This window comes from Megalobrama amblycephala, linkage group LG3, assembly GCF_018812025.1.
Source record: "Megalobrama amblycephala isolate DHTTF-2021 linkage group LG3, ASM1881202v1, whole genome shotgun sequence".
Classification (NCBI taxonomy): Eukaryota; Metazoa; Chordata; class Actinopteri; order Cypriniformes; family Xenocyprididae; genus Megalobrama; species Megalobrama amblycephala.
In genome coordinates this window covers 27018425-27037161 of record NC_063046.1, presented here as the reverse complement: position 1 = coordinate 27037161, position 18737 = coordinate 27018425, and the positions used below count along the sequence as shown (strand labels likewise).

General features: G+C 37.3%; 2 protein-coding genes across 2 annotated transcripts; one reads left to right on the top strand and one right to left on the bottom strand.

Moving 5' to 3' along the window:
* The first annotated feature begins 1141 nt into the window (after positions 1–1141).
* On the top strand, positions 1142–4681 carry dph2 (diphthamide biosynthesis 2). Its single transcript, XM_048184743.1, has 7 exons — positions 1142–1313; positions 1734–1918; positions 2010–2122; positions 2310–2530; positions 3055–3738; positions 3908–4102; positions 4219–4681. The coding sequence occupies exons 2-7, from the start codon at positions 1766–1768 to the stop codon at positions 4374–4376; spliced, it is 1524 nt and encodes a 507-aa protein (XP_048040700.1). The 5' UTR covers positions 1142–1313; positions 1734–1765; the 3' UTR covers positions 4377–4681.
* ncf2 (neutrophil cytosolic factor 2) lies at positions 4596–17237 on the bottom strand. The gene is made up of 14 exons (XM_048184742.1): positions 16953–17237; positions 16678–16760; positions 15987–16095; positions 15581–15715; positions 14899–15006; positions 14690–14749; positions 14508–14551; positions 7159–7300; positions 6177–6245; positions 5836–5937; positions 5495–5646; positions 5300–5411; positions 5000–5108; positions 4596–4912 (listed from the first exon to the last, which is right to left on the bottom strand). The coding sequence occupies exons 1-14, from the start codon at positions 17220–17222 to the stop codon at positions 4824–4826; spliced, it is 1584 nt and encodes a 527-aa protein (XP_048040699.1). The 5' UTR covers positions 17223–17237; the 3' UTR covers positions 4596–4823.
* Positions 17238–18737: the final 1500 nt, after the last annotated feature.

The following is an 18737-nucleotide window of genomic DNA, read 5'->3' as shown; positions in this document are numbered from 1 at the left end:
GTGTTGCTTTAAAATCTTTTTTTAATAAAAAACAGTTAGGCTGTTCCAAAGTTTTGGCAGCAACGGCAAAAGCACAATCTCCTCTCAATTTCTGTCTAGCCCGAGGAACATTTAGCAGTCTTTGGTTGGATGACCTAAGAGACATTCTTGGATTGTGAACAGATATTAAATAGGAAATAACAAACATATGAGGGTGAGTAATTAATGACAGAATTTTCATTTTTGAGTAAACTAACCCTTTAACACCAATGTCAACATCTGAATGAAGCCCAAAACAGTGGAACCTTTTCACATTTCTGGAGTTCTCAGAAGAGGAAGTTGTCAAAGTTGGGTAAACCTCTATAGCGGTGAAGGGAACAGCAAATATAATTTTTAATTGCTCCGATAGCAAAAGAAACAATCTGCAATAGTTTCCACAACTTTCCAAAAGAGGGACAAATATAAAGAGATTGAGTACATTGATCAGAAGAGAGAAAGAAGTCAAATTTGCCCTCACTCCCTCAGCCGTTGTATTAGAAAAAGCATCATAGCAGCTTTAATTAGTTTTTTGTCACTTAGGCATAGGCATAGGCATCGTCCAGTCTCAGGAGACCATGGGTCACGCTACTAATGTTGTAACTGTGGAAATGCATCATCATAGTCTGAAAAAGGTCCATACAAAAATGAGGTGTGAAGTACATTATAAATCAATGTTTCACATGACTGAATTCACATACACTTTAACAATTTAAAACAAACAGCTATTAACTTTGCATTCGTTCTTGTTGTGCATGCAAGTGTGATGAAATGACAAAGTTCTGAGAAACAGCTGCATGATGTCAAAGTCCCTTGGGTTGTCCTGGCAGTGGTTTAAGGATTAAAGTACACGACATTTGTCATACTTTTGGAGGCAGCACACAAAGGATTGTTGCCAGAATGATAAGAAAAAAAAAACAAAAAAAAAACACGTTACACTTGAGTTTACATATCACACATGACAAAATGATTTCATATTAAAAGCATGAGGTGAGGACTTAAACGCACAAGATGTACAAAAAAGTGTATTTATGATAATATGACTCTGATTCAACAAAAGTCAAAGTGAATAAGATGATGTTATTCTGATTAATAAAAGTTTAGTCGTTTTGAATTGTCTTTGTGTCCATGCTCTTTGAGGTCGAATATGAAAGGTGTCACCGTCAGTGACAGTGTCTCCAGTACACTAGAGGGCAGTGTGAGGAACTCCAGTCGCAGGCGCTGAACGATGAAGAAGAGCGTGCCGTGTTCCTCAACCTCACGTGGGAATTAGTTGACATATGTTCATCTTTGTGTTGGTACGTTACGTTTTGTTGTGGTTAATTATATGTAATTTTGGTGGCCGCAAATGCAGGTATCAAATTATTTTATCCAGCGGCCAATAAGTTTTAGCTGCTTCAAGCAGTTTCTGTGCAAACTCCTAGCTGGCTTCAGTGTACAACTTATTAGACTGTATAATGAATCTAAACAAATCGTATCTTTAAGAGAGGGAGACATATCAGTTGTGTATTTTAATAAATGACAGTATTCATTTATATGAATATCAGGTTCATCACAGTGTTAAACCCTGTTTTTATACTGGACCGAGCTACGTTATGTTTGGATGAAAGTGAAATATTCGATTGTGTGCTGTTGTGGGGAAGGGCAATTACTTTGCTGAGTTTATTCTTTCCAGCAGTACGAACGAAGTGCTTAATTATAACTCTCATTATTTTCAGACCCAAAGTACATAACTATCTCCTGAAAGAAGATGACAGATGCTTTCAGTAGCAACAGTGAGGCAGTTCTTCAGCGCACTGTCTATGTGCCCACCGTCACAACAAGCAGCCATGCTGGAAATTTGATGCAGCTGTATCAAATAACTGAGACATGTCATTTTGTCACTAGTAATCAATTCAAGAAGGCAAGACAACATCTTTAGAAATCATCTGTCATGTTCACCATTTGTCCAACTGATCTATTAAGGGCATCAGTTTGTCCTTTTTTTATCACAGGTAGCCTTGCAGTTTCCAGATGAACTCCTTCCTGATGCCGTCCGGGTCTCTACCGAAATAGAGAATGAAACCAAAGCAAAGACATTCATTTTAGGTGATACATCCTATGGCAGGTGAGAACCCTAAAAGCATATGTAATACCATGATGCAAGTGCCACAAAATGTTCCAAGTATCATACCATTCTGATGAAGTAAAAAATTGTAAAAATTCAAAACTTTTTTCAGTCTAAAATGACAGAAGATCACAGTTAATATTGTGTGACTAATTCTGACTTCCAGACCTGTTTTTTTCCTTTTCAGCTGTTGTGTGGATGAGGTAGCAGCAGAACATGTAAGAGCAGACTGTATAGTGCATTATGGGCCATCTTGCCTCAGCCCATGCAGACGACTACCTCTTCTGTATGTGTTTGGGAATAGACCTATAGATGTCCAGCAGTGTGCTGCAGCTTTTAAAGAGCTTTACCCTGACTGCCAAAGTCATGTCATCGTACTGTACGATGTCACCTATTCACATGCTATAGGTAATTGTTACTGTTCAACCTATGCTATTGTTTAATAATGTTCATTTAATGCAGGGGTGTCCAATCTTACTGCTCGGGTCTGAGTGTCTTGCACAGATTAGCTCCAACCTTCCCCAACACACCTGCCTTGAAGTTTCTGGGGCTGTATCCAAAATTGTACCCTTTTCACTATTCCCTATCAGTCCACAAATATAGTCAACTTGAAGGAGTGAATGAAAATGAGTTAGCAACATAAAGGGAATATTTTACATTTAATGGGATCAACTGACAAAAAAGATTGAGAACCACTTATCTAGCCATTGAGCGTACATCAGTTGTACACTTATTATAGCGGTGCATTATGGGATTAAATAAGTGCACGTGATATTGTATATACACATGGCTGTCCCCTCAAATTTAGCTGCTTCAGGTGTGATTCATTTGGATTGGAGCTAAATTCTAGGTTTGTGGCCCTCCAGGAGCAGTTTTGGACCTCTAATAACATTGTGAATGTTGTGTGTTAATTTTTTTGAATCTCTCCTCAGGTGATCTCAGGACGTTTTTGTGTGATATCTACCCCAATGTTGTGGTATCTCTTCTAAAAACGGACCATTCCTGTGGTGCTGAACTGATACAGGAAAGCTGTGTGGACAGTGATCACTTGGATTCACAGGATGATATAGTCATTTTTAAATTTGGCAGACAGTTTAGTGTAAAAAAGGGCCAGAGTATTGATGATTACAGTATGTTTTACATTGGCCAGGAAGGCCTGACTTTGACAAACTTCATGATGACCTGGAACCATTGTGCCTTCAGCTCATTCAATCCAGAAACGTGCACAGGGCGAGTGGAATCAGTTAAAATCAACAAGGCACTGATGAAACGCTATTATGCCATTGAGCGGGCTAAAGATGCCAGTGTGGTCGGCATTTTGGTGGGCACCCTGGGCGTCGCCAATTACCTGACCATCATAGAACAGCTGAAAGACATTATTCACAAAGCAGGCAAAAAGAGCTATATGTTTGCAATGGGAAAGATCAATGTTCCTAAGCTTGCCAACTTCTTGGAAATTGATGTTTATGTGCTAGTTGCCTGTCCAGAGAACTCACTGCTGGATTCAAGTGAATTCTACAGACCTGTGGTGACTCCCTTTGAGATGGATTTGGCTTGCAATAAGCAAAGAGAGTGGACTGGAGAATATATCACAGACTTCAGAGATTTACTGCCTGGTATGATATTGCGTAATTTTAACAAATCATACTATAGAGCAACAGAAAAGCATTGTGATATTGACATTGTGTTGCTTAAAATATTCATACTAATAACATGGGCTTTGAATGATGTCAGTGTTCATATATGGTATCATTCTGAGCATCTAATACGAAACCTGTATTATAGGTGGAAGCAGCCATGTGGTTTTCCCTGAACCAAATCAGTCTACCACTGAAGAAGAGACCACAGATGTCTCTCTTATTACAGGAGCTCTGCGAGCCTGTTCCACCACCTCATCTGAGATCATAAATGGCACATTAGGGGCTTCTTCACTTGTGCCCAGGAATCAGACTCTCACTGTGGCCAATACTAACACTGCAGGTATAGAGTCTGAGGCCATGCTGAATTGTAGTTGCGGTAGTAATTCTGCCACTTTCTTAAGAAAAAGTTTGATTCATGCAAATGCAGAATATGATCATGATCTTTTTGTTTTGCAGCATCATTTTTGGCTGGCCGTAGTTGGCAGGGACTGGAGCCCAAACTGGGGCAGACACCAGTGGTGAAAGCTGCAGAGGGACGGAGAGGCATTGCAATCGCTTATGAGGAGGAGGGTGTCGGTATCAAAGATGCTTTAACATCTCCTCAAAAATCATAACACTCATTTACTATTGGACTGTCACATAAATCAAAGGACTACTTTCACACTCACATCACATGAATCGCATCAGTATATTGAAGAGGATTTTTGCTGCTGGTCAAATATCAAGGAAGGTAAATATAATAATATTTGTTAAATATATGAATATGAAGTTCTATTGTGCTACCAATACGGTAGCAAGCTATAGAAAGCAAATTGAATAATAGAAGAAAAATGTAACAGATGTTAAATGTGCTTTAATGTTGTCTTTTTTTTTTAAATGTTAATCAAACAGAATAAAACTCGTCCTTCTGCCTTTATCAAAATATGACATCAGTATATGTTATGATGTGTAGTATGACGTACTACACAAACAAAGCGGGATAGCAAAGATTAGTTTAACAATATACATGTTAAAAAAAAAAAAAAGCATGCCAAATATGTGTAAATCAACATTCAATCACATTACTGATCCCCATTAAGTGCTTTAACAAAGGTTGATGGGAATATGCCAATCTTCCCGTTGCATTGACCCTCAAGCCACTCGTCATTGACTGAAAATGAAAGAAAAATCAGAAATTCATTTCAAGAATGCCTTATTTCATACTGTATTTTGTCCATATTAGTGAATTACTTCCTACCTTTTGAGAGAATTGTGATGATGTTTCCCTGTTTGAAAACCAAATCTTCTGGGGTAGTAGAGTCATAAGAGTAAAGAGCTACCATTTTCTCATGTGGCACACGTTTATCCTTTCGGACAGCAGTTTTGGGAAGGGCCAGAAAAGAAATTTGGGGGTAAAAGAAATGTAAGACAAAGCTGTCTTATTTTGATATTACTATTTGTAAGGTATAGTGTACACTTAGCAGTTATATATCTAAGCTATATTATGCTGTCATTTGATCCTGTGTGAGAGTAGAGAAGTCAAGCTGTTGTACTTTACCTCTGTCACTGAACACCACAGCGTAAGACGGCCATCCTTCACACTATTCCACACAGCCTTCATTTCAGAGTCCTCAATAATCACTCTCTCATGCGAGCCTTCCTTGGCATAACTGAAAGGTACATTACAACTACATTTTTTCCCCCATGAAATATTTTAATACAGTGCTGGGAATGTCACAACTGGTATAGTTACCGTAAAATTAACGTTGACGCAGGCAGCTTAAGTTTAGAGCTGATCATCTGAAGAATGACTCCATATGGTTGTCCAAGTGCAATACTAATTGCTATGGTGAACTGAAAGTGTACTTTCACAATGCAGCCTGAGAATTCACTAGTGTTACTAGTCTGTAAGGAATATAGTGGAGCTTGAGCAATAATTATATTACTAATAATCAATCTGCCACAAACAATATGCCTATATCTAAAATTGGCTTTTTGATATGTAATGTAAGAATTGTTTGATAGTTAATGTTAGTTGATTTCAGGTTACAGTTAGTATACTGTGATTAAGTTGTATGTAATGAAATACTGAACCTCTGCATTCACAGTTTTCAGGCCTTCTGTACCCACTGGTCTACTAGGTGGCGCTCTTCTTGGTGGAGCTGGTATTTCATCATTTATATTTACTGGTTCAATCTATAAGAGGTTGACAGTTTTTATAATGTAGAACAAAAAAGTATTTTGCTCAATCAAACGTGAGTAGCTTCTGGAGGACAGCATCAGCTAACATGGATCTCAACTACAACATCTAAGGTGTGGTTTGAGTTATAAATCTATATACAATTAATCTCCGTGCACCTGTATTTTGGTATTTACGCCAACATAGTATCTTTTGCTGTTCTGGAATACAGCATATTTGTTCAAAAGGCAATTACCTGCACTGGTTTTGATGTCATTGTAACAATATCCAATGGTTCGAGGAAATTATAAGGTACAAGACCTCGCTGAAAATAGAAAACAAAAAAATTAAACAAAATAGGGCATTATTCTCTCTGCTTTGAACATACACTCACCGGACTTTATTAGGTGCACCTTGCTAGTACTGGGTTGCATTTAGAACTGCCTTAATTCTTGGAGGCATAGATTCAACAAGGTGCTGGAAACATTCCTCAGAGATTTTGGTCCATATTGACATGATAATATACATGCAACACGCAGGTGCTGCAGAATTGTCGGCTGCACATCCATGATGCGAATCTCCTGTTCCACCACATCCCAATAGTGCTCTATTGGATTGAGATCTCGTATTTAGTGAAGTCATTATCATGTCCAAGAAACCAGTTTGAGATGATTTGAGCTTTGTGACACGGTGTGTTGTCCTGCTGGAAGTAGCCATCAGAAAATGGGTGCATCCCATAACGGGATGGACATCAACAACCATGCCATGTTCAAAGTCACTTAAAGGTGCTCTAAGCGATGTCATGCATTTTTAGGCCAAAACATTTTTTGTCACATACAGCAAACATCTCCTCACTATCCGCTAGCTGCCTGTCCCCTGAACACACGGAGGAGGAGGAGGAGGAGGGAGGGTCTAGCTAGCCTCTGTTTTGTTTGACACCACTTTGAATGTCAACAGGAAGTTACTCCACCCAGGATCACTTAGAGCACCTTTAAATCACCTTTCCTATTCTGATGCTCAGTTTGAACTTCAGAAGATAATCTTGACCATGTCTACAAGCCTAAATGCACTGAGTTGCTGCCATGTGATTGGCTGATTAGATATTTGCATTAATGAGCAGTTCAACCAGTGTACCTATTAAAATGGCCGGTGAGTATATGTTGATTACCTTAGCATGCCACTGGAATGTTCTTTTGACATTAAACTCTGCCCTCTATGATAATTTACCAAAAATGTACCTTCTCATTGAAAACAACAGATGCCCAGTTGTCTGCTCCTTTCTGAAGAACAAAGACAATGTTTCCAGGCAACACAGCCAGCTCTTCTTTGGTCTCAGGAAAAAACTCATAGAGAACAGTGTGTGGCTCACCTTCAAATACCCTGTTGATTATGATATTTACATTTACTGTCTTAAATGGATAGTTCATCATTTACTCATCCTCAAGTTGTTCTAAACCTAGAGGTCAAATTGTAAAAAAAAAAAAAAAAAAAATCAAGGGGGATTGGAGTGACCACCAGACTTTCTCTCTCTCTCTCTCTCTCACACACACACACACACAATCCATCCCTTTATATAGGATGGGATACCTAAAATGGTGCCTTTTCTGAGGGCACTGAAGTGTTTAATCATTATCAACATATATTTTTAATAAAAATCACTCTATAAATGAGTTCCAAATGACACTTCCCAGATAGCAACTTTGTGTCGGCCTAAATTTGCCATGCGTTGTAAGATGATCTGGGCCACGTGTTGTGTGGAGTGATGGCACTTGGGCGGACCGCTCCTGTTTGCCAGATCTGAGCCACAAGCAGGTCATAGCAATGCCATATGTCAGCCAAGAGCAAAGAAATAAACCAGGGGCCGTATTCACAAAACATTTTATCTTACCACTAAGAGTTCTCCTAAATAGCAGTAAAGAGTTTTCTCTTAAAACCTATTCACAAAGCTGCTGAGACAAACTTTTACTAAGGAATAGACAGAAGCCTTAAGCTAAGAGTAAGGGCGGGGCTGACCTCGTTGCTATGGAGTAAACACACAGTGACTGGCTGATGGGGGAGGAGTCAGCTATTTAATCATAGAAATATTGTAGAATGAGGTGTCATGTTTCCATATTAAAATAAAGGTTTTAAAATACAAATGTTGCATTATTCAAATAAATATTTTTTAATAAAAATGTTGCCATAGTCAAAATAAAATATTGCCATATTGTTGCCATAAAGGTTTTAAAATGTAGGCTAAGTGTCACTAATTAAACTAGTATATACAGTTAACTAGTATATATATATATATATTACTCTATTCAATCATTTGTAAGTGGGAACTCATGAAAACCACTGGCACAGGTAATCAGACAATATTTATTTATTTATTAAAGATTTTTTTGGTGCCTCATTGTAGATTCAAATCTATAAATCAAAATGTATTGCATTTATGAAGAAAAGGTTCCGCACCCAAGGCTCTGTCGCTATTGCCTCAATGGTGTACAGTGTCTTTGGGTGGATTAGGACTGTTTGTGATTTGGTCTTAGTGACTTAGGAGTCCTCTTGACTACTCCTAACGTTTCACAGAGTTAGGAGCTAGTTTTAGCGCTAAAATGCTTTGTGAAATACTCTTAGAGCAAAAATTTAGGACTCCTAAAATTAGGACTGACACGCCCATTATTTTTAAGAGTTTCTCCTAAATCGGCAAGTTAGGAGCTACTTTTAGCCTTAAGATGTTTTGTGAATACGGCCCCAGAACTGGAACTTATCTGAGCCACAAAATCAACTGAAGTTAAAGAAGACAATAAATCCCAGCAGAGGAGGATTAAACAACTCCACAAACAGCATTACAGCTTCACCGATTACTAACCAGATTGACTTCATTCTGTCATTCATCTACAGAAGTTATTTTTGAGAATCAACAGAAGTTTAACGCTCATGTTTGTTTCATTTGAAGTCACCGTAATCAGGGCCGGATTAACATAAGGGCTAGGTGGGGCTGAAGCCCCAGGGCCCGCGGGTAGAGGGGGCCCGTGATTGGCTGGAGGAAATGAGATTGACAAGTCATAGGTGGTTGATTTTTGTCTAATAAAATAACAAGAAAAAATGATTGGAAAATATGCCTGACTGATAAATCACCGTCCAATCAAAATCACTTTACAATTCGCGCCATGACATCGGGAAACGCCTCTTTGCGTTATGCTATTGCAGGTAGACTAGAAAATGGGAAATTGGCCTCGCTGGTGTTCAAAATGATAAACAATGATAGTGGTGCGCAAAAAAAGGAAAAATAAGCTTGAAAGAGAGAAAAGGGATGCTAATCTTACAGCAAAAATTCCAAAACTAACTATTTCAGTTCACATAAAACATCCGAGCCAGACCCCGCGTGCAGCGGCAGCTCACAATTATCTTCACCCACCGACACCGTCGCCGATCTGCGTGCTTTACACGTTGAAGAAGGTGAGATAGCAGCTGCAGCAAGTTATTATTCTTATAACGAGTTAAGCCCTATTCGGATGGTAATTGTTTCTCATGAAAACCTAAGGTGTTTTCAACATTTACAGGGACGAGTCGATTGATTTTATTGCCGTTTGAATTCAGAATGTCAATGTTTTTTCCCTCATCATCATCACCCGCGTAAAAATCCCGAATTAACTTTCCTACTGTTTTTTGACGAACACCAATGTCGTGTGACTTGTCTCCACTATCTGCCTTTGAAGCACATCCTTTCAGTTGCAGTTCTGGTGCCTCCATCCGTACAACTCGACCTCGACACATTCACATCACATGTCAGCGGTAGAGTTACTCACGGGACACTGCACTTATTCGCAATGACAAAAGTTCTTTATTTGCATGTGCTTTAAAGCCCTGCCAGTTAAACATGTCATTCGTGTGCTGTTCTGAGATGCGCTTTTTCTGAAGCGTGCACACACACACTTAAGCCTGTCAAACAGCACCTGACTACTGGACTTCATCTTTCGCGTCTGATTGCGCTATAATACTGTCAAATACACAAAAGGTTTACATAAACACAGTTGGTTATGTCCGAAGGGAGTTGAGAAAATCGGGCGCGTGCAGGTCTTAAAGTGACAGCATCCTAATAGTTAGCATGCGGACCCTTGTCCTTAAAGGGATAGTTCACCCAAAAATTGAAATCCTGTCATCACATACTCACTTTCAAGCTGTTTTAAACCTGAATGAGTTTCTTTTTTCAGTTGAACACAAAAGAAAATATTTTAGAGAAGGTTCGTAACCAGACAGTTGATGGCACCCACTGATTTTTTTCCTACTATGGAAGTCAATGGGTGCCGTCAACTGTCTGGTTACCAACATGTAACATGTAAGTAATGACAATTTTCATTTTTGCGTGAACTATCTCTTTAAAATATTCATGGTAAAGTAATCATTGAGGAAGTAGGCTATGACTGAAGTATGACAAATGTTTTTGCTGCTTTTGGCAACCTGTTTGTTTGGAGTTCATATCTGGAGTTAATGCATTTGTTTGTAATGTGTTAAATAGCAAGGAATATTTAGTGTGCTTGTGCTTATATAAAATGATTTGATAAAATAAGATTTGTAAAAATATAAAAATAATAACAATAATAAAAAAAAATTACTGTTGTACAAGACACTGTGACATGGCAATCAGATGAAAGGGGGCCCTTGGTGTTGCTATAGCCCCAGGGCCCAATGTGTTCTTAATCCGGGCCTGACCGTAATGGTGATTGGTGTTTCCATTAGTTGGGCTCTTAAATCTTATAATATGTTTGTCTTCTCTGGCTGCTGTGACAGTGTGTTTGTCAAACACTTTTGCAGTAGCAAAAAAGCCGAAACGAGCTCAGATGATGAATTTTAGCCATTCACTGGTGTCATTTGAATTGTGTTTTGCAATTCAGATATAAGCAATCAGCACATGAATCTCAACGATGGTGACAACAAAATATTCAGACAATCAGATCAACTCTTGACATCACAAAAGTGACAGAACTAAAAGACTAAACGACAGAACAAAAACCACAGCAAAAAATAAAAGCTTACAGTTAGAATTAAAAAAAATAATAGGACAATTCAGCTGCATAATTTATTCATGCTGTGATGCATGCTGGGAGTTTTGTACTATTGTTCCCAGCATTGCGGCATGACACTTTTGATTGTCACCATTGTTGAGATTCATGTGCCGATTCTTGATGTCTTTGTGTGTCATCTTAAAAAAATAAACTAAGCAGGGTTGAGACCAATTTATATCTGCATGGGAAGATTTCTTGAGAAACTAGGATGTTGAGGGAAAAGGGTTCTAATGCCCCAGAATAGTCGCAATAATGTGTGTAACCCTGGTGTGAAATAGTCTATACAGCACATTACATACTGCTTAATACCCCAATAGAGTTGCTATAGACTGTACTAAATAAAGGGTGTATCCCTGGGGCAAAAACAATTCCTCATTTGCATGAATCCATGTGAATGGGGATTTTTGCTAACATTGTCACTTGTACAAAGATTTTTTTTTTTTTTTTTTTTCATTTTTAGTACATCATTATCATCTAAACATACCTTCCCCTGATTTCACAGACAAGGCTAGTCCTACTAAAATGTATGTTTGAGCTGATTTAACTGAAATTAACTTGCACTGACATACCTTACAATATGTCAGTGAACATGATTTCACCAAGTACAACATGTTCCTGGATCAGCATCTTTGTTGATCCTGGAACAACATTCCAATCAACCAGATCAGATTTGAGGGACAAGTTTACCATGTATGTCAAGTTTAGGCTGGGTTAGGTGCTTCCACAAAAGTGATATTCAGCTATAATTTTCCTCTGATTTTAGGGATAAGTTATGGGTAGGATTAGGTTTAGGGGTTGGGAAAAGGTTAGGACTAAATGTTCGGATAGAAATGTTGTTCCAGGATCAACAAAACATGTTGATCCAGGAACATGTCTTGCTTGCAAAATCACGGTGACCAAATATGTCATTGCCATTGTTTTGTGTCACGATGCACACCAGTAATGTTTTTTTTCTAATGAATGTTTATAAAAACTACTTATATGTCCTAATTGAATCCTGGCTTAGACTAAGCCCTGTCTGTGAAACCGGGCCCTTTAGTGTTAGTTTTTCTCTAAGCATGTCACCATTGTTGAGATTTACATTTCTACGTAGAGGGTCTCAACCTGAAGCGTTCACCTAGTGATGGCGAGATGAAAGCCTCATGAAGCACTGAAGCTTTTAAGCCAAGTGGCTCACAAAAGGGTTCATTTCTCGGGGCTTCATTTGCTCACAACACCACCTGGTGGTCAAAGAGTGTAAAACAAGTAGATACATTACAGATGGCTTGATGTGATCTGTGATACACTTTATTTTGCGGCAGTTATGGCTTAGAAATAACGGTGAAGAAAAAATCAATTTCCACAAAGACTTATATATTTATTTGAATGTAATGTGTATTTTCAGGTTGTATATAATGATTGTATAACATAACTGTGTAATAAGCATATTGGTTTTTAAATGAATGGGGCTATCAAATGTGTGTAAATAAATTCTTTGGTCATAATAGGCAGGAGGGGCGATATTATTATTCTAAAACCACACATTCTGAGGGGATCCCATGAGTTTATATATCTGTCAAAATGTCGCGCCAAAATTCGAACCGCATCCAGTCGAACCAGTCAGGCAGAAGCGAGGCTTCGAACGTCATCAATGACGTCACTGATCTAAAGTGATACAAGCCTCGATACGCGCTTCACTGAAAGCTTCCGGGATTTCTCGACACACGATCCGAAGCCTCGGCACAGACCGTAACATCACTACTTTCACCTGCACACCCACCAGTGTTGCCAGACGTACGATAATTATCGTATTTGTACGATAATTTTGACCTCTGTACGATGTACGATCAATAATGGGGGAAAAAATCCCATAATGTACGATAATTTCATTATTTTGTGTCACTTAAAATGATGGTCGTTATAATCGGTTCATTGATCTAGCTGTGTGGATCCCAGGTGGATCCACTACGTCGTGATTGTAAGGAGAATGTGAACTTTGTTAGGCACTTTGGTCTTCCATCTCATCTCATGTTACATCTTCTCGGCCAATAATCGTGGAGAATGACTCTCTCTCACGAGCTCAAGTTAACCTTCTTGCCGCGGCGCTTAGGTCAGTTGTTTCTCACTAAGGTACGCCTAATTATTTATGTATTGTGGTAATTTGCAGTTCATGTCAAAAAGTTGTTGGTCTATAGATAAATAGCTGTATTCTGTACGTTTGATTTGTCATGTCACCTTTATTTATTTATACAGCTCTTTTTACAATGCAGATTGTGTCAAAGTATAGCTTTACAGAGATAGAGGGAACATTGGCTGTACAGCTGCTAAAATAGTGTGATTGTCCAGCTTAAGTTAGTTCAGTATTGATTCTTTCCGTTGTAAAAATCAATAGTTATTAATTTACCTATAAAAAAAAAAAAGGCGTGTACGATAATTTTGTTCCAAATACGATAATTTTGAGCTTCTGGTACGATAATTGGACATTTCCAATCTGGCAACACTGACACCCACTGAAGCTAAGCAGGGTTGAGCCCGGTCTATATCTGGATGGGAGACCTCCTGAGAGACTGGGTTATAAACTGTACTGAAACAAGGGTTAAAGTAAACCCCAGAAAATAAGGGGTGTAACCCTGGGGCAAAAATAATTCCTACATTATATCATATACCATGCAATTAGTTAGTTTCACGTCACATAGGACTTTAATTAGTTCTCACAAGGGAAGAGGTGGGCATGCTAAAAAAAAAAAAAAAGAACGGCATCTCGTAATTGAACATAACCAACCAACATTAAGATCTAGTAATGGAACAAAACTGACCATCATTGAGATTTTGTAATCAAATAAAATGGACTGTCATTGAGATTTTGTAAAGAAAAATTGAGATCTCATCACAGAATAAAACCGACTGTCATTGAAATATCTCAATGAAACAAAACTGACCGTCTTTCAAAGGAACAAATTTAACCATCACTGAAATCTTACAATGAAACAAAGCTGGACATCATTGAAAACTGAGTCACTGAAATCTCGTAACCAAATAAAACCGAATGAATATAGCCAAATTCTAATTATTATTGCTGTAGTCAAAAACTCTCCCAACTGCTTTGCAACCAGATGCTTTAGCTTAGTTTGGCTACCTGAAATTAAGGAAAGTACTAGAGATGTATTTCATTATTTTATTTCAAATTCTACTGTATTAATATTCTTTTCAGCTGTGTCAAGACTACATCTCTTGAAGTAGAGTGCTGTGGTTATCATTTCATGAATGCGGGTAACCAAACAGTTCCTGGTAGACATTGACTTATGGAAGTCAATGGCTACCATCAACTGTTTGGTTACCCGTATTCTTCAAAATATCTTCATATGTGTTCAGCAGACGAAAGAAATTCATACAGGTTTGGAACAACTTGAGGGTAAGTAAATGATGACAGGATTTTCACTTGATATACACACAACAAAACAACAACAAAACTCCACAAACTGTATTTATTTAAGTTTTAGAGAGTTCGAGGTTAATATGCTTTAAATAATGTTCTTCATTTTGAACATGACTAGTTTTACCTTAGTACTTCTGGGACTTTTGGTGTAGATGGAACATTGTCAACCTAAACAATAGACAAATTATGTGGTCATTAAAATAACGGTTTTGAGCATTAAAATATCTTCAAACCTCTCTCTGTTATTCTTAATTCATACCACTGTTAACTTATTTACTCGACCCACTTGTTAACAACACTACTTACTTGAGGCTGAAGTGGAGCAAAACCAGAAAACTCATCTGAGGGTACAATGGAAGATACAACCTATGGAAAAAATAAATAAAATAAAAAACAGTAGTCTTAATCAGTTCTGTCTAATTTAATGGCCAAATAGAAAAGGGATAGTTTCAGTAACTGGACATAAGTTTTAGTGATTGCACATTGTATTAATTTGATAATAGGGTGGTGGGTACCTTGGCTTTTCCAAGATAGTCCCTTTTCTCTAGCTCTGCCACATAGTGCTTATTGGGTTTGAATAGCAGCCCTGCTCGAATCTCTATCAGAGGAAAGAGCTTCTGCTTCTGGAAAGAGGAAATCACAATATGTAGACATTTTAAAACAACGTATCAAGACAACCACAGCATACAATTCATGCTGTGTTGCACTATGCTCATCAGCGTAATAAAACTGATTTTTTTTTTTTTTCTGATGCAACAGTTTTAAAAATATGTAATTTTAATTTGTCATTAAAATGCCTACAAAGAATGACACATTCACAGTGATGAAGCATGACTTCATCTGTCTTGTGAATTTTGACCTTCCTGCATCTTACACAACTTCTCACAAATACTAACTAGAACCATTAATTATGCAACGGCAAATTTGACCAACTTTTACTTAGAAACTGCAATATGTTACAAAAGAACAACAAAACATATAAGATTATGCATTTAGATTTGAGATAAAACTTAACAACTAGCTTTATATCATTGTGAAAAAAAAGTGCATTCAGTGTGCAATTTATTCAGTTCATCCATTTAGGGTGGCAACTTAATAAATTTGCATTTCTGTCAGTAATTTTCTTTTTTAATTTGAATTTTGGTTAAGATAATAATACTGATAAATGTTAAGTGGAAAACTTTAGCAGTTACAGACCAGTATGGCATCCAGAGCATGGTCAATATGGCTGAATTTGGCGTCTGCCCTCAGGTTCAGAGCAGTTAGTAGGTTCTCTTGAGCTCCCTCCCATTTTCCCAACTGTGCCTGTACCAGCCCTATGTTGTGCAGCACCTAAATGTTGCATGGGACAAAACAACTGCATCAGAGAATGGACTGGGAGCTTGTTGATTCGACTCTTGAGTTCAGCTTTAGCATTATGGGGGAGAGCCTTGCCGACACCCATAAAGTCATGTTAAATACTTTACATGTTAAGTCATCAAGTTAATCACTTGGAATAAATCATGTGTCATTAACATCACATCTATTAGTGTATAAAATCAATAAAGGTGAAAAACAAGATTCTATGCACACTGTTCAATGCATGGCACAACTATTGTCTTACCTCACAAGCATACAGTTTATATCTCAATCCCAGAGGTTTGTAATCTATTAGTTGATTTCCTCTTAACTGCTTAAATGCCTGTTGGAAGTCTAGAAGAGACTCCTCAAACCTGTACATACAATTATGAACATTTTAATTAAGTGTCAGGACATTTCATCAAGAGAAACAGAATGGGGTGGGTTATATATAGAACATAAAGCACAAATCTCATTTTCCACCTACCATGTTGCCATGACTTTAACAAGACATCCAATTGTCCAAAAATCCCAAACTTTTAATATTTGTTTTCAGTAAACACTTTTTTTCTTATATACAATCACACATATTTTCATATATGAAATGTGTAACTATACAAACAATAAAGTGATATGTATTATGTAAATAAAACTTTATGTAAACCCAAGCGTTAACTCAAGAGAAATTCCTATATTAATTCCTATATATACTTTTTTATATGTATCAATACTGTATATAGCCATACATGGTCAATGCATACATTGCAGTATATTGAAAATATGAACTGGTTTCCCATTTATGGAAATGTATTATTTAATATATTGCATTATCTTTTCCAGTATATTTCCCATATATTATTGTTTTGTATGGGGTTGTCCCCTCTTTTGAACTACAATAAAAGCATATAATATTTTTTTAATTTCCTAAATTCAAGAAGAGATGGTAATGGCCTTACTTTTCCTTTTTGTAGAATGTAACTCCTCTCTGAAAAAAGGCCACAGCCAGGTGTTCATCTTTTCCAATACTTCCATCAAATGCCTTAAGATGTATAACAGAAATAAAAGTTCCCCATAAAGAGTGAAACCACTTTTACTTCCTTTTTTTTTTTACAGCCACAAACTTTTTTTTAAAGCAGCAAAACATTTTCAAATCATAATTCAAAGAGCAATAGTATTCTAATTTCTGTTTTCTTAAGTAGTATAAAGCACTGAATCTGCCTGGTAACTGTACCTTTTCAGCTTCATCTAACTCACTGTTGTTCAAATAAAGACAGCCAATGTTGAAGGCGATCTTGGAGTTTTTCTCCTCAATGTTGAGGAATATCCTGAGAGCAGAGTCTGGGTCTCTTTGCTCCACACAAGCCACGGCCTCATCCCACTGACGGAGGGTGCTTACAAATGACATGCTCCCTACTATTAGCAATGAACAAATGAACGCTGTTCTTCTCTGCTGTGAGCCGAGCAGAGGAAATCTGAAAGTTTTCTTAGAGAACAAGCCCATCCCCTGCTCTCAGAGAGAGGAAGTGTTCAGCTTCACACGTCACTTGCTTCTTTATTTGTTGTTTCCTCACTTGCCATTTCAGTAAGTTCACTTTTTTGTGTTAGTAAGGCATAATTATGATTAAGTTAATCTAACAAAAGGTAGCAGGCTCTTATTTTGTTATTTACTTATGCTTTTAAGTGTGAAGCATGTTTTGTCTCTGTGGCATCATGGTACATTGATTGTATCATATGGTAATAACTCATAAAAAAAATTATTAGCATGATACCATGTTATCATAATAATGATATACATACATACATACATATCAGTGGCTTGCAGTGGTGTTCTGAAATGAAGAGGCACATTTTTTAATTATTTATGAATCAATGTAAATTCATGTGCATTACTCTTAACGTTGACACATCTTCCTTGTTAAATGAACATTACATTACATCAAAAAAGAAACCAAATACAATTATATTTTGTAATTTTACATTAACAATGTATTGTAATAAATGTTCTATTTATCAAAACAATCTCAATCTCATCAAGTTAGTGTTTTAAGCATTTCTACATTCATTCCAAAATAACTAAAGGCAAAAATAACTTAATATATTTTATTTGTGTATTGATGTTTTTCTTTTTAATAGTCAACTTAGGCTATTTTGGATCATCAGTCATGCTCCGTAAACACCGTCTGTCACAGACATGAAGATGCAGTCATCATGCTTTCAGTCCATTTCAAGTTTGATTTTGACGTGACATAAAGCGGTGATATCTATCTGGGTGATCTGTTTACTTTTCAGTTAGTCTTCCCATTGATGCCATCATTTGTTCATTCAAACGCGCGGAATGTGCACGTAAACAAGAGGCGGGAATTATCGCACAAACCAATCATATCCAATCATAACCAATTACATCCAATCATACAGCGATGGAGACATTGCCACCTCTCACATGACTTTCTCCCATTCATTCTCAATTACCCCCTACAAAACCCACCGCACGCCGGGGGTCTGATGATTTTCTATGGTTTCCTATGAGAGCAAAGGGAGGCATGACTCCTGCTGTAACTTCACCTGCGGGTGTCGCTGTTGGGCAGTGTTCCTTAAGAAATACGAGTGACTCGTGCTCATTTTAATGTCATAATTTGTAATATTTGTGTTGTTTTATATGTAATATGGATTATTTTCTCATCCTATTTTTTTTTTTTTTTTTTTTTTTGAGGAGGCACTGCCTCCCTTGCCTCCTCGAAGGAAACGCCCATGATACATATATACCATACCAAGAACATGATCTTTTTTGTTAGTTATTTTGGAGACCAGTTAAGAGAAGTGCACTATTATGAAAACATTTTATTTGAAATATTTGAAAAGATAAATAGTCTGTAGAGATTTAGGTAGTGTGGAGTGACTGTTTTTTTTCATTTCCAAACAGCCCTTTGAATCTATACAATTTCAAAAAAATAAAATTAAAATAAAATAAAAAATATCCAAAACGGTCTGTTAAATATAAGTTTGTGATGCACTTGAA

Excerpts from the sequence above, each read along its gene's own strand:
- dph2 (XM_048184743.1), top strand. The coding sequence starts at position 1,766 with ATGACAGATGCTTTCAGTAGCAACAGTGAGGCAGTTCTTCAGCGCACT. Across the intron at positions 3,739-3,907 it reads CTTCAGAGATTTACTGCCTG|GTGGAAGCAGCCATGTGGTT; the intron begins GTATGATATTGC and ends CCTGTATTATAG. Across the intron at positions 4,103-4,218 it reads GGCCAATACTAACACTGCAG|CATCATTTTTGGCTGGCCGT; the intron begins GTATAGAGTCTG and ends TTTGTTTTGCAG.
- ncf2 (XM_048184742.1), bottom strand. The coding sequence starts at position 17,222 with ATGGGCTTGTTCTCTAAGAAAACTTTCAGATTTCCTCTGCTCGGCTCA. Across the intron at positions 16,096-16,677 it reads ACATTCTACAAAAAGGAAAA|GTTTGAGGAGTCTCTTCTAG; the intron begins GTAAGGCCATTA and ends TTGTATGTACAG. Across the intron at positions 15,007-15,580 it reads ATGCTCTGGATGCCATACTG|AAGCAGAAGCTCTTTCCTCT; the intron begins GTCTGTAACTGC and ends TCCTCTTTCCAG.